At 37.0% G+C, this 15,640-nt stretch overlaps 1 protein-coding gene across 1 annotated transcript in view; it reads left to right on the top strand.

Annotated features, from left to right (window-relative positions):
- The window catches only part of SUGCT (succinyl-CoA:glutarate-CoA transferase), a 334,471-nt gene that overhangs the window by 7,754 nt on the left and 311,077 nt on the right, over positions 1–15,640 (top strand). Inside the window, exons 4-6 of the mRNA XM_026083761.1 lie at positions 224–309; positions 1,317–1,367; positions 5,760–5,880. Of these exons, the coding sequence (XP_025939546.1) occupies positions 224–309; positions 1,317–1,367; positions 5,760–5,880 (258 nt within the window). The remainder of the gene's footprint in view (positions 1–223; positions 310–1,316; positions 1,368–5,759; positions 5,881–15,640) is intronic.

Consider the following 15,640-nt stretch of genomic DNA (forward strand, 5'->3'; position numbering starts at 1 on the left):
ACAATCACAGCACTAGCAAAAACCACATCTGCTTTGCATAATCAGCTTTTAGGCTTTTCTTGACTTAACCCCCCCAAATATGTATAGAAAAGTAATTTTTGCCTGCCCTTGTTGAAGCTTAGGAAATTTAAATATGACCTAGGGAAAAAAAACCCTTTGTATTCATTTTGTTTCTTGTTTGTTTAATATTGGACAACTGCAAATGTGATGTTATTTCTTTCAGGAGCTGGTGATGATACTAGATCCTGGGGCCCACCTTTTGCTGGAACAGAAAGTGTTTATTATCTCAGTGTTAATCGAAATAAAAAGGTAAATGGAAGTGCCGTATTGAACACTGGCCAATGTTTTCTGTAATTACAACTAAAGACATAGTGTTTTCCTTTCAAATTACTGGCTTTTTTAAACCTTTCCAGTACAAGGTGCTGAACTGTGTACAGTATGTAATCACTGACAAATTTATCTGACTTGCGACTAAGTGGAAATGAATAGCAAGAAATCAAATAAAAATGCATTACAGGGCAAGCTTCTAATCATTTCATTTTCTATTGAGATTTTTCTCAGTAGTAACATTGTCATGAAGTTATGTTATCAAACTGAATAAATTTCAAAAAAAAAAACCCAAGTAAGTATTTTGAACAAAAAAGGGCTGCAAACCTGTGATATGGTTCTGTGGTCAGCTGAGGCTAATGCAAAATCAAGAGTGGTCCTGCCTGTCCTCAGTTGCCCATGTTTCTGATATTTCCTCTGCTCAGCTGATATGTGAGGTAGATCAACTGAAATTTAACCCTGCTGAAGGAAAGGATTATTTTTTTTCTTTCTGAATCAGTGTTTCAGATGGGTCAGCTCAGCTGACCTGCCTCACCTGACAGCTGGAGTCAGGGGAGAACAGGAATCTTACTACAGTTAAACTGGCTGAAGGTGTAGCTTGTGAAATCTCAGGGTTAGGATGAAGTTTCACAACATGCCTGAGCTGTTTAATGGCTCGCTGCCATCGAAAGGGAGGTTCTGGTGTCCCCATCTGTAGTTGCAGTAGGTGCTGTACAAACATACGGTGCAGCTCCCAGCTGTACATGCCTTGGATTGCTTCCTTCAGACTTGTTTTGGTGCTTGTTTTACCAACAGGTTTTTTGTTTTTTTTTTTTTGTGGGGAGGGCAGGTGTTTGTGGTTTCTTTTTACTTCTATTTTTTTTTTTCCAGCTGTAGTGTGAAACTTCAGTATTGGTTACATTTAGAAGTTGATGACAAGCACTAGAAGGGCTTTCACAGAAATGATTGTGTTTTTTCTTGTTTTTTTTTTGTTTTGTTTTTGTCCCTAGAGTATAGCTGTCAATATGAAGGATCCAAAAGGAGCAAAGTTAGTCAGAGAGGTAGGTTCTAACAGAACACAAATTGTGCCTATTTTGTACTGTTTTGATCCTGAGTAGTAAGGAATAAACTCTTCCTTTCAAATATTAATTTGATATCTGATAATGAAAAATAAGTATGTGTTGTAGTTAATTTGTTAAATCACAGTATGTTACCTCTATGCTTTGTGCCTTTGGACTCAATGTTTAGTGTGAATTATAATTATTTTAGATAGCATGAAATTTACATTAAAGTAGTATCGAATAAAGGTCACAGTTGTGATGATCAAATTGTGCTTTTATATATAATGCTTCAAATGAAGCATTGAGAGAAAAATAGATAACAACTTAGGGCTTACATTTTACTGTATTATGAGTAGTGGACCATCTCTTTGTGATTTTTATTGCTGTATTTGATCTTGCTGTACAGTTTGATCAGCACAGCCTGAATCTTTTTTTTGTTAAGGAAGTCAGTGGGAATTTACAAAAAGGAGGACTGGGCTCCAATATTTGCAAGTTTAGATTAAACTTTAGATTAACTGTGTCCTGAGCCTAAGCCCTAGAAAGAAAAGTAATAAGGTTATAATAGATTTTTTTATTAAGAAAGATGGCATGGTTAGAATAAATTATTGTCTTTCAGCCCTCCACCTATAAACTCCTAGAATAATCCTTATAAACTTTTAGAATCATACTAAAAAAGTAAAGGAATAAAGTGTTGAGGTAGATGAAGAAAGCACAGCACTTGACAGTACAATCAGTGGTATTGAGTAAGCTGAAGAAGTCTGTTAATCAGCAGTCCAGGCTGCTTTTCTTCCTTTGGCACAGCACTAAAATTCTTCTCCAAGAGTCTGCTCTTTCACAATACGTGATTATTTTACATTTTGGTTCCCACAAATTTATTCTTTGGTCTTTGTTCTATGTCACTTCTGGCTCTGTTTCTCTTCCTAATGTTTTTTATTTGCTGTTAGCTGCCTTCCAAATACTTGAACATCTCACTGTATGAAAGTGGTTTTTTTTTTTCCTCTTCCAGTGATGGCATGTGTACCAATCCAATGTTCTGACATCCTTCTGTGCTAGTATGACTTTTTAGAGATGTATCTTTTATTCTTTTTAGACTATTATTCAGCAAAGTTACTTTCAGAAGCTCCTTTTTCAGAACCTTCAGGATACCTTTCTCTTGAGGATTTAGCCTTAACTAATTAATTTTTATAGTTAGGGTGAAAGATGTGGGAGAACTTAATTGGATGCAAAGCTGACAGCACTGCTTCTACCCTCTTGTTCCCCTTGACTGATGGGTCAGCATGCCTCTTTCTCTCTCTAAGGACTATATGTGTGCATATCTGCATATATGTATGCAGTTCTTATAAAAATTCTTCTGAAAGGGATAAATAATTTTCTTTATTGAGTTGTTGTAGCATCATCATTTGTTATTGATATTAAATATAACATGACTCCTTTGGCATGAGTAATGCCTTTTTTCTTTCCTGAGGCATGGAAGTTCAGCAGATGAGTGTGCTCTCTGGCGTACAGTATATACTCTTCCAACTCAGGCCTGTTCTGTATTGCTTTCTTAGTGGAGGCTAAAATAAGAGGGGGATAGAGTCAGAGGGCTTGCAGGGCACAAAGTGCGAAATTTCAGTTGACAGTGGACTTAAAAAAAAAAAACCTTTGAGTTCTAAGAACAAACCATTGTTTAGGATCAGGGTCTCGGAGTCCAATTCTCAACAACTGCAGAACCGTGGGTACCTTATGCTTGCTTCAGTGAGCATCACAAAATGTGTACTGTGTGAATGCATGGACCACAGCCTCTACACATCAAAGGCTCTTTCCAATGTTTATGAGAATTTAAGTAGCAGAACTGACACAGCACTCTAAGATATGCCTTCAGCATTCAAATTCATCTCACTGTGTGGGAACATTAACTCTGCAGTGTTGGGCCCAAGTCATTGTATCCTTGCTTAGCACTGTAGTCGTCCCTGTGTGTTGCCATGTCTGTCGCGGTCCGCGGGAGCGACGGGAATGAATCATACGCATTCACAGAATGCAGGTTCAATTCCATCTTTATTCAGCAATTTGCCCATTTTATAAGTACAGGTATTCGGCGCTCTGGCCCTTGATTTGTGGTTCATACAGATTATGTCACAAGTAGCCAATCATTGCACCGATCACGCACGCAGCGGTCATGCCTTGTACCTTGCTGCTTGTTTAGCAAAGCTGTCTAGCCCTTAACCTTGGTTCCCACTGGCTTCTGCTAGCTTATCTGTACTTTCTCAGGATGTATCATTCCCAGCTGCACCAGTGTCCTTGGTAAAACTACTTCAAAGCACGTAGCAGTGGCTATAGCCTGAGGCCTAAGGCTTCAGCAAATTTAGCTACTAATGCTAAGCAAGTTGTGCTAAGCAATTAATCCTAAACAGTGTTAGTTCCATGCTCTATATCTCATATAGATTATTGTTCTGAAGCACCGCAAGGGCCCCAACGCATGTCCAGAGGTATGGCTGCGCTTTTTCTTTCTTTTTTTTTTCTTTTCCCTACAGTACACTAAGTGGCTGTTTTTACTCAGTGACTTTTAGGAGATGTTGTCTACATTAAATACCATGTACCAAAGAACTATTGATTCTCAAACCATTTTAGCCCATACCCTCACTGTAAATTGGATGGATTACAAACCCCAGTGAAAGCAGTACAGAAGTTGTAACCTATTTCCTGTCTTGGACCAATTAAACTAACTAAGGTTTTAGTACTACCGATCTGAGAAGGATTTATGATTGGATTTATGGACTGGGAAGGATTTAGAAAATATCAAACTTTATTTTTCATAAAGGCCTACCAAGAACAAGCAGGAACCCCCATTAGGTTCTTCTCTTCTTACTTGGCTGGTTCTGCTGCCCTSCATGGAGGATTGGGGGAGTTATGGATCTGTCTGTGAGCTGCTGCTTTTTTTACTAGCTAATGCTGACATTAGTGTTAGCTCTGTAGAAATCTTGATCATCTTGAGAACCTTCTTGTGACAAATGTCTGCTTTTTTTAATAACTTCCATAAAATAATGCTCTTCTCACTTATATGGGATCATAAACTGAAAACTAGCCAGCTGTCTACATTGACACTCAGCAATGCTTATTTAGAATCTGGACACTGCTTCTCATATTACTGTAGTTATTTAAAACTAGTAGTCTGAGAGGTTCTTGACATGGCCCCTTTAAGAATAATTCATAACATATTTTAAAATGCACTTTTACCTTATGTTGAACTTAGAGTTTCTGTAAATGCTATTAATGTTTCTTTCATGCATCCGTTAAACCATTCATAAGATGCATGCCTTGTCTCAATAAGTTTGCGTCTTTCTTGTTAAGTATTTGCTGGCTTGGCTGCTACTTTGGCCTTATTTTCGGCTAAACAGCACACATGCTAGGACAATAATGCTTGTGACTGCTGATATGATGACACTAGTTTATAGAAACAGTTGCAATATACTGTATATATTCAGGCAGCTACATGACAGTTTTAGAAAATACAGCTCTTTGGTCAGCTTCAAATAGTCTAAAACATTTCATTTCTTAAGKTTATGCTTAATTCATGTGCATACATACATGTGTACCTGTAAGGGAATAGCTTCTTAAATTCCTCAAAAAACACCTGAACCAAAAAACTCTACAACTCCAAGTCCTACATCTTTCTTTTCACATGTAGTTCTTTTGTCTCAGAAATTCTTAATTAATGTGTCTTATTCAAGCATATTTATGTATACCTGTCCATAACTTCTTATAAGAAGTTATGATTCAGTGCCCATCAAAGTCATAAATTAATCTTTAACTTCAATAGATTTTGAACTAGGTCATTCATTCTGTTGTGATGCAGAAAGTCATGCTACAGTACTTGACAGCACTGTTCTAATTGAGGTGACTTTAAGATGTTCTTTGTAACCTAATCAAATTGTTGTGCTGCCTATTTTGCTTTTGTTTACAGAAAGGGGGAATTATAGCCTCTATTACAGTAAGTGTAATTACTAGTTTTGAAATAAGCACATTTTACAAAATTATTTCTAAGGCAAAGAGTGGTAAAGATGCCTCCCTTCTACCCACTTTTTCCTCTAAGTGCACATATAAAGTTGATGACAGTTCTGTAACTTATGGTTGGAAATTGATATAACGCTGATAATACAATTACGTTGCAGTTTTATCTAATGGTTTTAGGATTTTTATAGAGAGTCTTTTCTAGGTACACAACACCTCTAATGTGTAGTTAGCAGAGATGCATAGTCTAGCATACCTAAGCAATCTGTCTAGGTTTGTTAATTTTTTCTGCCAGAAAGACAGGAGCAATCTTGATTAGTGAGATTTTAAGTTACATGAGGAATTTGTTGAACTTTAGGAAGCTCATTAACAAATCTTACTCATGCTTTTCTTTTTTTAAAGCTTGCAGCTGTCTCTGATGTTTTTGTGGAAAACTACATCCCTGGGAAACTGGCTGAAATGGGTCTAGGTTATGAAGACATTAAAAAGATTGCTCCTCACATAGTGTACTGTTCAATAACAGGTATTTTAGTTTTAGTAACTCTTGTTTATTATTTCCTTTATTACTCCAGTCATCTTACTATGAAAGTCCTGTGGTTATATAAAAGTGTATTATTTTTATGTCAGTTAAGATTAAATTGGAAGATATAAAACAACCAACGTAGGACAGGTTGGTGTTTTAATTTTCTTCAGACAGTTTTATTGTGCCAGTTTAAACGTTTTACATGTTACAGGTTTCCAATCTGGTAATCTTAGTGGGCTTTCTTTATTGCCCTCCGCAGCCTCCCTCTCTCTTTTTGAATTATGTTGTAGAGTTGTGTTCATGGAAATCTTATGTTGCTTTGCTACAGTCAGTTGATTGATAACTGAAAAGGGAGAAGAGTTGTTGATGGTTTGGAAATGGTGGGAAGAATGAAAAGGAGGTAGAGATGAATATCAGGGCCTGCGTACATGTGCATCAGGAAGAGTGTTGCCAGCAGGTCGAGGGAGGTGATTCTCSCCCTCTACTCAGCCCTGGTGAGGCCACATCTGGAGTGCTGCGTCCAGTTCTGTGCTCCCCAGTACAAGAGGGATGTGGCGCTACTGGAGCAAGTCCAGCGAAGGGCTACAAAGATGATTAGGGGACTGGAGCATCTCTCTTCTGAGGAAAGGCTGAGAGAGCTGGGCCTGTTCAGCCTGGAGAAGAGAAGGCTGAGAGGAGATCTTATCAACGTGTACAAGTATCTGAAGGGAGGGTGTCGAGAGGATGGGACCAGACTCTTTTCAGTGGTGCCCAGTGACAGGAYGCGAGGCAACGGGCACAAACTGAAACACAGACAGTTCCATSTGAACATGAGGAAAAACTTTTTCACTGTGAGGGTGACAGMGCACTGGAACAGGTTGCCCCGAGAGGTTGTGGAGTCTCCTTCTCTGGAGATATTCAAAACCCGCCTGGATGCGATCCTGTGCAACGTGCTCTAGGTGACCCTGCTTGAGCAGGGGGGTTGGACTAGGTGATCTCCAGAGGTCCCTTCCAACCTCAACCATTCTGTGATTCTGTGAAAATTAATTTTAAATCTCAAAAATCCCATACTAAAAATAATTAAGCACTAACATTAAAGGATCTGTGCATGTAAAGTCTACTGCTAAAATACAATTAAATTAAAACAGGGAAGTTACAGATATTTGTAGACTGGTTTGAAAACTCTAGTTACAAACCAGACTTACTATGTTTCTGAATTTCTGAAGAATAAATGGCTTTGGCTTTTTAGTTATTGAACACTGGTAACATTTAATGGGAATCAAGTAACTATTTAGTAAGTTGAGACAATTGATCGTGTCTGTGTGTCTTAAGACAAGGACAGAAAGGCAATTATATTCTGGGCTTGCTGAGAAACCTCTTTTGTCTTTCGTTATGTACCTTTTTTTGTTTAGTTGTTAGTAACCAGAATGTCTTTCACATTTGTTGATGTGTGTAATCTCACCATTGCAATTTGTCAAGTGTTTTTTTGTTTTGTTTTTTGGGGTTTTTTTTGAAGGGAGGAAGAGGAGGGTTGGTATAGCTGCTAGAGTTGATGAAAAAGAATAAAATGATAGCTGAGTTAGAATTTGTTTCTGATAGTTTGGTAAATCTGCTTTCCTGTTGATACTGCATGTTGTTTTTGAATACTTTTATCTTTTACTGATAATAGATGCAAACTTTGATTAAAGTAATGGGCTAAGGAAAGATGCAATTTAATTTCAAAGTAAGATGGACAAAGATCATACAGTTTTGCAGTTTAACACTTAACTGGTGTGTAAATATACATAATTTCATTGACAGACTATGACCATTCGAGGTTAAAGGTGTTTGGAGGTAAGAAGAACTAAGTGATATTTATCAGGTACTTGTAAAAAATACTTGGGATCTTAAATTCTGGTTGCACTTTGATCAGGTCTCTTAAATTGATCTATCAGTTTTGGGGAAAATCTTGAAGAAATAGTTGTTATGGCTTGTAATGAAACGGTTGCAGAATAACTTGCATCAGAACTGAAAATTGCTTGAGTGACATACTGCACAAGGTTGTATGAAGTAAAATCAACACAACACTTCCATATCATTTTACTTTTTTTTTAATGTATATGATACAAAACTATTGCAGCAGCCTAGTCTTAAACGTGCACTGAGGTTGAAATATCATTCACATTCCCAAATAACACTGTTTCTTATCTTGCTTATCTTGGGTAAAGAGAATAACGTTCTTTCTAAAAATGTAAAGCTACGGTCATTTTTTTGTGTTCATCTTTTAATTAAGTTTTCATGGTATTTTTACATTGGAATTACTATTGTATTTGTTCAAAAATACTAAAAGGAATTGATATGTATTTGACAGAGGGTGCTTAAGTCTTGGGGAAGTTCAACAGGTGACAAAGAGCATTGTTTAAGGATGATGCAGTCTTTGGGAATGAAGACATAAAATCTCTAGTACCTAAAAGGGATCAGAAATCAGTAATGTTAAGGTAGGAAATAGCAAAGCTGCAATCTAAGCATGTTAAAGAGGCTAAGACCAAATGTAGATGCGTCACAACAGGGTTATGACGGGTGTACTAAGACTTTAGGCACTAAAATGTGTGTTTTTTTTTTTTTCTTGGAGCAATTAGGCAGAGAACTGATGTGAGAGGAAAGAACTGATTTATTTCTAAACTGTCTGTGACCTAATTCCAGACATTATAGTTAAAAACCATTCTGTAATGTTGTTGACTATACTGCACTCAAATATTCTTGTGTGTGTGGGGAAAAGACTAAGAAAAAGTTTGATGTAGTAACTTTTAACTTAAAATGCATAAAAGTCAAGAATCAGTGAAAAGGAGATCAAACTGTTAAGCAGTTTATATCAGCAAGTATTTTAATTTAACAGCTCTGATTAAAACACGTATCACCTATCAAAAGAGGACCAGAGAGCTTTCTTTACCTTCCCCCCATAAGCAAATAAGGTTAGGCAAACAGAGGTTAGACGAAGGAGTAGGCTAAAAGTAATAAAACCTAAAAAGTGAAAGTAGTGTCCAGAGAAAGGAAATAAAAAACAGTAGATTGAATATAAAACTGTAACAGAACAGTCCAAAAAAAGAAGAAAGATTTTGAGGAGAAATGTTAAGATAATAGAATATAATAATATAAACTTACTCTGTAAACATCAATAGTTGAAAGCCTATAGAACTGATGTTTATTAAGGCTTAAAAAAATCAAGGAAGATAAGATTATGGCAGGTAAGTTATTTACACTGCTGTTCATTATGGAGATGGTTGGGGGAATTCTCATACTAGAGCTGTCTTCTGCAAGGGATCAATTTGAGAAACTTTCTCAATCTGAAGAACCAATATAAAAGGTTTCAGAACAAATTGTTAAATGAATACTTACAAAATAGCTGTATCGATATATCTGAACAAGGTGGATTTTTGGTCTGATCCTATGTTAAGGTGGGTCATAACTTTGCCAGTGAAAAATGCAAAAAACAGGAGAAAATAGTAACTGAACACATCAAGCTGTTCATGTAAACACAGAAATTAATTCATATTCCTTTGCTGAAACGGGCAGTGGGCCTCATCTGCAATCCTGTGCTTTTGCAAGGCATCTTTCGTGTGCATTGATCACTATTCATGGCATTCAAATGCTTTTTGTTTTTTGCTTGTGGCTTCTTGAATATGGAGGCCTATTGAAGAGAGTGGCACTTTGTTTGGGCACAGGAATCTGTCTATAAGCAGTGTCTTGCATGTTTTAATTTTGGGCACTGCAATTTTTGAACAAAAATCAGTTTAAGTGAGGCATCTGAGACAGATGCCTGGACCTGTGAGAGAGACTGCTGCAGAAAGCATGTTATACTGTGTTCTGATGGGTCCTTAAGAGGTACTTGCTTCCCTCTGACTGTAGACAGGAGCTATGCCTGTGACAATGCAAGAGAGTTTGGAATTAAAGTGAAGTGGCATGAATCTGGGATAAACTGAATCTCGTAGATTCCTGAGAGCTCAAATGTAATGTTTCAGATGGAAAGAGAGACTAAGAACACAATCTAAGGTTATTTGGTAATGCCATCAAAAGCTATGTGTTTATAAAATGCCTAGCTAGGGATATGGAAAATATGAATTAAGGAAGATCTAAAGAAAAGTATTTTGTCAGATGTAAGAGATGTACTGGCCTAGAACTTCAGAGTAAATGGACTAGTTGTCTTCCCAAATGTTGAAAATTGTTGAGACGAATTATCTTGATTACAGAAACCCATGTCCCACATCTAAACAGTGAGATTTCATTCATCATTTTGCACCTTGCTTACAGGCTGTACCAGAGATAATAGAAATATGTTAGTTTTCAAGCCCTTTCTGGTTTGGGAATCCTGTGAAGGATAATGATACACAATATAACATGAATTATGTTGTATGGTCTTTGAACAGAGGAGTGGTACGATTTATGCTGTTTAACTCGGCAAGTTTTGAATATGCTTTTTCAAGGGTGTGTTTTATGTATCATAACTACTGTTAACAGACAGTATTATGTTGGTCATTGTTAATGACTATCATGAACTATATTACATTTTAGATGTGAGAATACATAGACAGACATTCTGACATAATATTTGATAATAAATAAGTAGCTAAGAAATAAACATGTCCAGTGTGTCAGAATCAGGGTCTTTTCCCAACTTTAATTTCTGATTTTCATTCCCTTATTACTCAGTCTACATGCTGAAGACATTATAGTTGTTTCATTTAATAAATTACAGATAATTACTGGACAGTGTTTTCCTTATCCATTTTAGTCAAGTCATTAATGAGACTGAATATCATCTGGAATGGTTTGCTCTCTTATTTTTGAAACTGTATTACCTTTCAGGCTTGAACATCATAGGTATGGAATGCAATCAATACACAAATAACTTGAAGGAATGTATCTCACCCTACAGCATAACTTGTATRGCAGCTGTGATCAAGATGTCTTAAGATTCTTGTTTTTGGCACTCTCATCTAGTTATTAACTATAAATATAAAGAAATTTTAATATCCAACTTGACTTAATTTTAAAGTCTATCCAAAAATATGGAAAGTAACTTTCTGACTGTAGACTGTGCTGTATCTTTCCTTTGTACTGTCCCAAAGAGAGTGTGCTCAAAAAAAAATTTTTTTTTAACTTTATCATAAGATCATTTCTGTTTTTTTACCCTTTGTAGAGATGGTGCTTGCATGCACTTTTAAAGACTGATATTTGTGAGATTTATATGAAAATACATTTGTCTTGGGAGTTCAGAGTCAGTAATTGATAGTCAGCACTAAGTAATAGTCTTTTCTTCCCAAAGGCTTGCATTTTAGAACATTTTTACCCCAGTTATTGCCAGGTTTGGCAGCTGCTGGTTGTATTTTACATTCTTGGTCACAGTGATGAATAGCTATGCCCCAGTTGTAAACTAGGGTATTTGCCAGATCCTTGAAGTGGTTCAGATGCTGAATGGGTGCACTCATTGTAGTGTACTCTTGTGGCTTGTTGCACAGGAATTTGTATTTTGTACTCCTTGATGTTGAGCCAGATGGAGCTGGTCTGTCTTTGGAGTATTTTGCGTTGCTGTAGTTGTGAATGGTTCATCTGTGCCATCTGTTAATATTCCATTAAACTTATTTCTACTTCTGGGTGATAGGTGAAATGTCATGGAGATGTCACCAGCTCACTCTTCATTTAATGTTTCCTTTGGTCTCCCTGTTTAAACCACAGTATCACCACTAAAATCTGGTCTAATCAATCCCAGTTCCAGTTCTGTATGGTTCCTCCTGGCCTCACCACTTCCTCACTGCCTAGTACTGCTATTTCTCTCTCTCTCTCCCACCTACTGATGCCTTTGTGCACTCCTCTGGTCTCTTTGTTAGATCTGTTTCCCTTCCTTCCCAGTCTGTATCCTGCCCCCTTTCAGTTCCTAGCTGTGATTGCCTACCTCAGCCAGTTCAGACTCTTTCCTGCTTCCAGTTTGGCTCCTCACCAAATACCAGATTTTCCCTATCCCCGTTGGCTTCAGACTGGCGCTTTCCTACAACTTCCTTTCCCCAGCGATCTTGTTTTTCTGTCCTTCAGAACTTTAATTCTAATCCATTTTAGCTGTTTTTCCTTTTCTACATTGCAGTGGTAGAGGACTCAAGAGCAGAGGGGACACTATCTTTCCATTCTTGGTTTTTGTGTGGTATCCACATGCATAGTTGGTGTGAGTAGCAAAAGCAAAGCAAGTTCTGAGAGTCATGTAATACTGGGCTAGAGCAGACTCAGTTACTCTGGGGACAGCGTAAGTGCATCTGTCAGAACAAACTGCTGGGCTGTGTGGTATGAGGGAGCATGCGCGTCACAGACTGAATCTTGGGAGACCTGAGCCTTGAAGCACTAAGAAGTGTTTCCTTGGAAAGTGTATCGTGTTTTCCACCCAGCCCCTCTTCACTCCCCCTTACCTTAAAAGTGTATTTGGGGACATTTTAATGGAAATAATAATAAAATAAAAAAGCATAATCTTGACATAAGCCTCCCCCCCCCCTTTTTTTTTTAAAGTCTTCATTCCAAGGAACAGAAATTCTAGGGCTTCTAAGCAAACAGCTATAAGAATTTTTGTTTGTTTTTATAATGTAACAAAACAAACCTCCTTCCACCCCAGTCTTGTGCTTAGAAACAGCAGAACCATTCTGTGAGATATTCTAAAAACAGTCAAAACTTTGATTCTTATACAGCTTAAAGATCAAGAACAGACTCTACTATATAAAATGCTTTTTATTAATAGAATATGTACAGAGGTGACTGGTTCAGCTGAATAGGCATGTGTTGTGTAAAATCTGGAGGACACGCTCCTTAGGAGTCAGGAGATATACTTTACAGTTTATTCAGGCTTCAGCAAGTTTCCTTAAATACAGGAATGATGTTTATTTCGGATCGCCTCTGTTAAAATTTTGGACTATTGTAAATTGTTAGCAATTGTAAAATGAAATAGAGTATAATTTTTCAGCAAGTCCAGGGTCATGTGTAGGTGAAGAATTTAGACATCGGTAAGCCAAAAGCTGTCTCCTTTTTGGCAGTTTGGAACTCCTGATTAGTAAACTGAGTTTCTTATCTAAACAGTTGTGATTGAATGTATCCAGCCTTGCAGTGGCTGTTGCTGGGCTGAGGATTTCCGAGATACTTCCCACCATTCCTGCTGCTTTGTGAGTGCTCTCAAGCCCCAAACTGTCTGTTCTCACTCATGAGTTGGCTTTGTTGCTGATGATGGTAATCTTAGAACTAGTTTAAATATAATATATTATGACAGTTGTGTGGTTGAAATCGGTTTAAGTTGTTCAAAATTGGCTGGTTAAAGTAAATCACGTACAGGTCACGAGGGAGTGGCCATTTATTGCTATTGGTATAGGCTGTGTAGCATTGCAAGGAGAATGGCACGATTTATTTCTGAACAGAAGGGGGCACTGTTTAAAAGGAGAACATTGACAGTGTTTTCAAATCAAAGCACTGTTTTTTTTTCTGAAAAGCTCTGAAGGCAATATGTTTTGAAAGACATTGAATTTTGTATTTTGTTTTTGAATGATAAAACTTACCCCTGTCAGGTGCACTTATTTCTTTTTTCCCCCTCTTTATTTTTGTTGATTAAATTGTGCTTGCTTTTCTCTGGTGGGCAGGTTTTACTGAAGTTAGTGTTTCTTAGTTTTTGTTTCCTTGCTTTCCCTCCTTATTCTTTTCTAGGAAGTTAAGTAATCTTGTCATATGCAAGTTGCTTTCCATGTTGCTTGTGGCATTACAAAATCTCCTTTAAATATCTTCCTCTGTCGTTCTAATACTTAAAACGTGTGTGATGCTTAGTTGTTTGTCTTCCTTCTGTAAAGATGTTCTGGTGTATTTGTATGAAAAGAAATTGAAGCCATAGTAATAATCTATTATGCAAAAAATATTCTTAGTTCAACCAGAAGAACCAAAAAAGCTAGGAAGATAAGATCTTTGGCATTGGTATTTTTATCATTGACTTTGTATTACTGTAACAGATTACATTTCTTGGGGGTTTACAGGCCCATTAGAATGAAAGTCTCTGTCTCAAAGAATTGCAGTCTAAAAACTCTGATTTTACAAATATTTTGACAGTACTAAATTCTTAATTGTGTTTGTTAGCAAGCAGTTGTGTCTTAAAAATGACAAAAATAGGTGGAAAGAGTGACAAAAGGTGTATAGAAGAAGTGTTGTGTGTTGTCTGAGGTTTCATTTGGGTCCAAATCTGGCATTGTTATATACGCACCTTTCTAATGTTCATAAAGTCTTTAAGACTTATGGATAAACACGTTTCTTCTGCAAAAGTAACAGGTGAATCACAGAATGGTTGAAGTTGGAAGGGACCTCTGGAGATCATCTAGTCCAACCCCCCTGCTCAAGCAGAGTCACCTAGAGCATGTTGCAGAGGATCATGTCCAATTCATGCATTTCTTGAGTGATTCTGATTAATCTATCATAAGTTTTTGGCCTTTCTCTGTAAGAGTTACTGATAACTCAAAAGACCAGCATTTGGTACTTTCAGATGCATCTTATTTTGTAGTGATAATTTGCAGCTGTTTCCCATGAGAAGATGTAATGTTATAGTTTTGATACATATCCTACTTTGCCCCTAGTATTTTCACAACAGGGGAAGAAGAGGAAAAAAAAAGAAAGCAACCACAGTACATTTTGCTGGGCAAAGACTAGCCAAAGTGTTCTTAGAATCCTCTAATTTGTCAACTAACTGCGGTGAGACGTGGAATTGCCTTGGATTAGGTACAATTTGTAGACTCCCTCTTGCTAAATGATTCTGGCCTATACAATAATAGGTAACTTGGAGTGTCTATGGCTTGGTGCCCCCTCCCCACTCCCCCACCTCATGTTGATCCTGCCATTTCTAGATAGTTATAGGTCTGAATGTAGTTACTTGGTGCAAATTGATAATTACCTGCCCCCAAAATGATAGATTCTACTTAAAAAAAAACAAAACAAAACAAAAATTCACAATGTGCTATCATTGGAAAAATAATTTTTTATGCTGAAAATTACTATTTATTGAGACAGCATACAAAGAGGAAAGAAGCTGGCTCAAGCAGTAACTACAGTTGTCGCTAAATGATAGTGACTATAGAAATGGTCTTAATCATGAATCTGGTAACCCTTTATTAAAATTTCAGAGACCCAAAATTACTGAAAAGAGATTTTTTTTTCTAATAAAAAAAGTTAATTTGGTCAAATGACCCTAAAACTAGATAAAATAAATTGAAAAATGCTGAAATGGCAAGAAGAATGCCTAAATAGCAAGGTGCAGAGGCTGTGGGAGCTAAATAGGCTCAGATGAAAATTCTTAAGCAATGCAAGCAGGATGATATGCAGAAGAGTGAAATGGAAATTAGGAGAATTAGCTGTAACTCTTCAGATTTTCAGTTGTAGAAACACATGAGCCATCTTTTAAATATATTAAAAGCAAGAATAATTTGAGAGAATGAGATAATTAAGGAGGCTGGGAACAGCGCAAAAAGGAGGGTTGATGTCTTGGTACCAGTCTTCAATGAAAGGAATTGCATAGATAAATTTGCAACAAATGCATTGCTTTTTAATAATAGAATATAATGCACTGTCAGTTGGATATGTCAAAAAGAGATGCTGTTGGAACAAACTGCATGTCATGTTTCCAGTAGTTCTTAATGTTGTTTAAGAATGAAAAGGCAGGTCTGGAGAACTGTGAATATTATACCCCCCTCTCCCTCTCTCTCTCCCTCTCTCTCTCCCTCTCTCTCTCCCTCTCTCTCTCCCTCTC

This window comes from Apteryx rowi, unplaced genomic scaffold (genome assembly GCF_003343035.1).
Source record: "Apteryx rowi isolate R43461 unplaced genomic scaffold, aptRow1 scaffold_615, whole genome shotgun sequence".
Classification (NCBI taxonomy): Eukaryota; Metazoa; Chordata; class Aves; order Apterygiformes; family Apterygidae; genus Apteryx; species Apteryx rowi.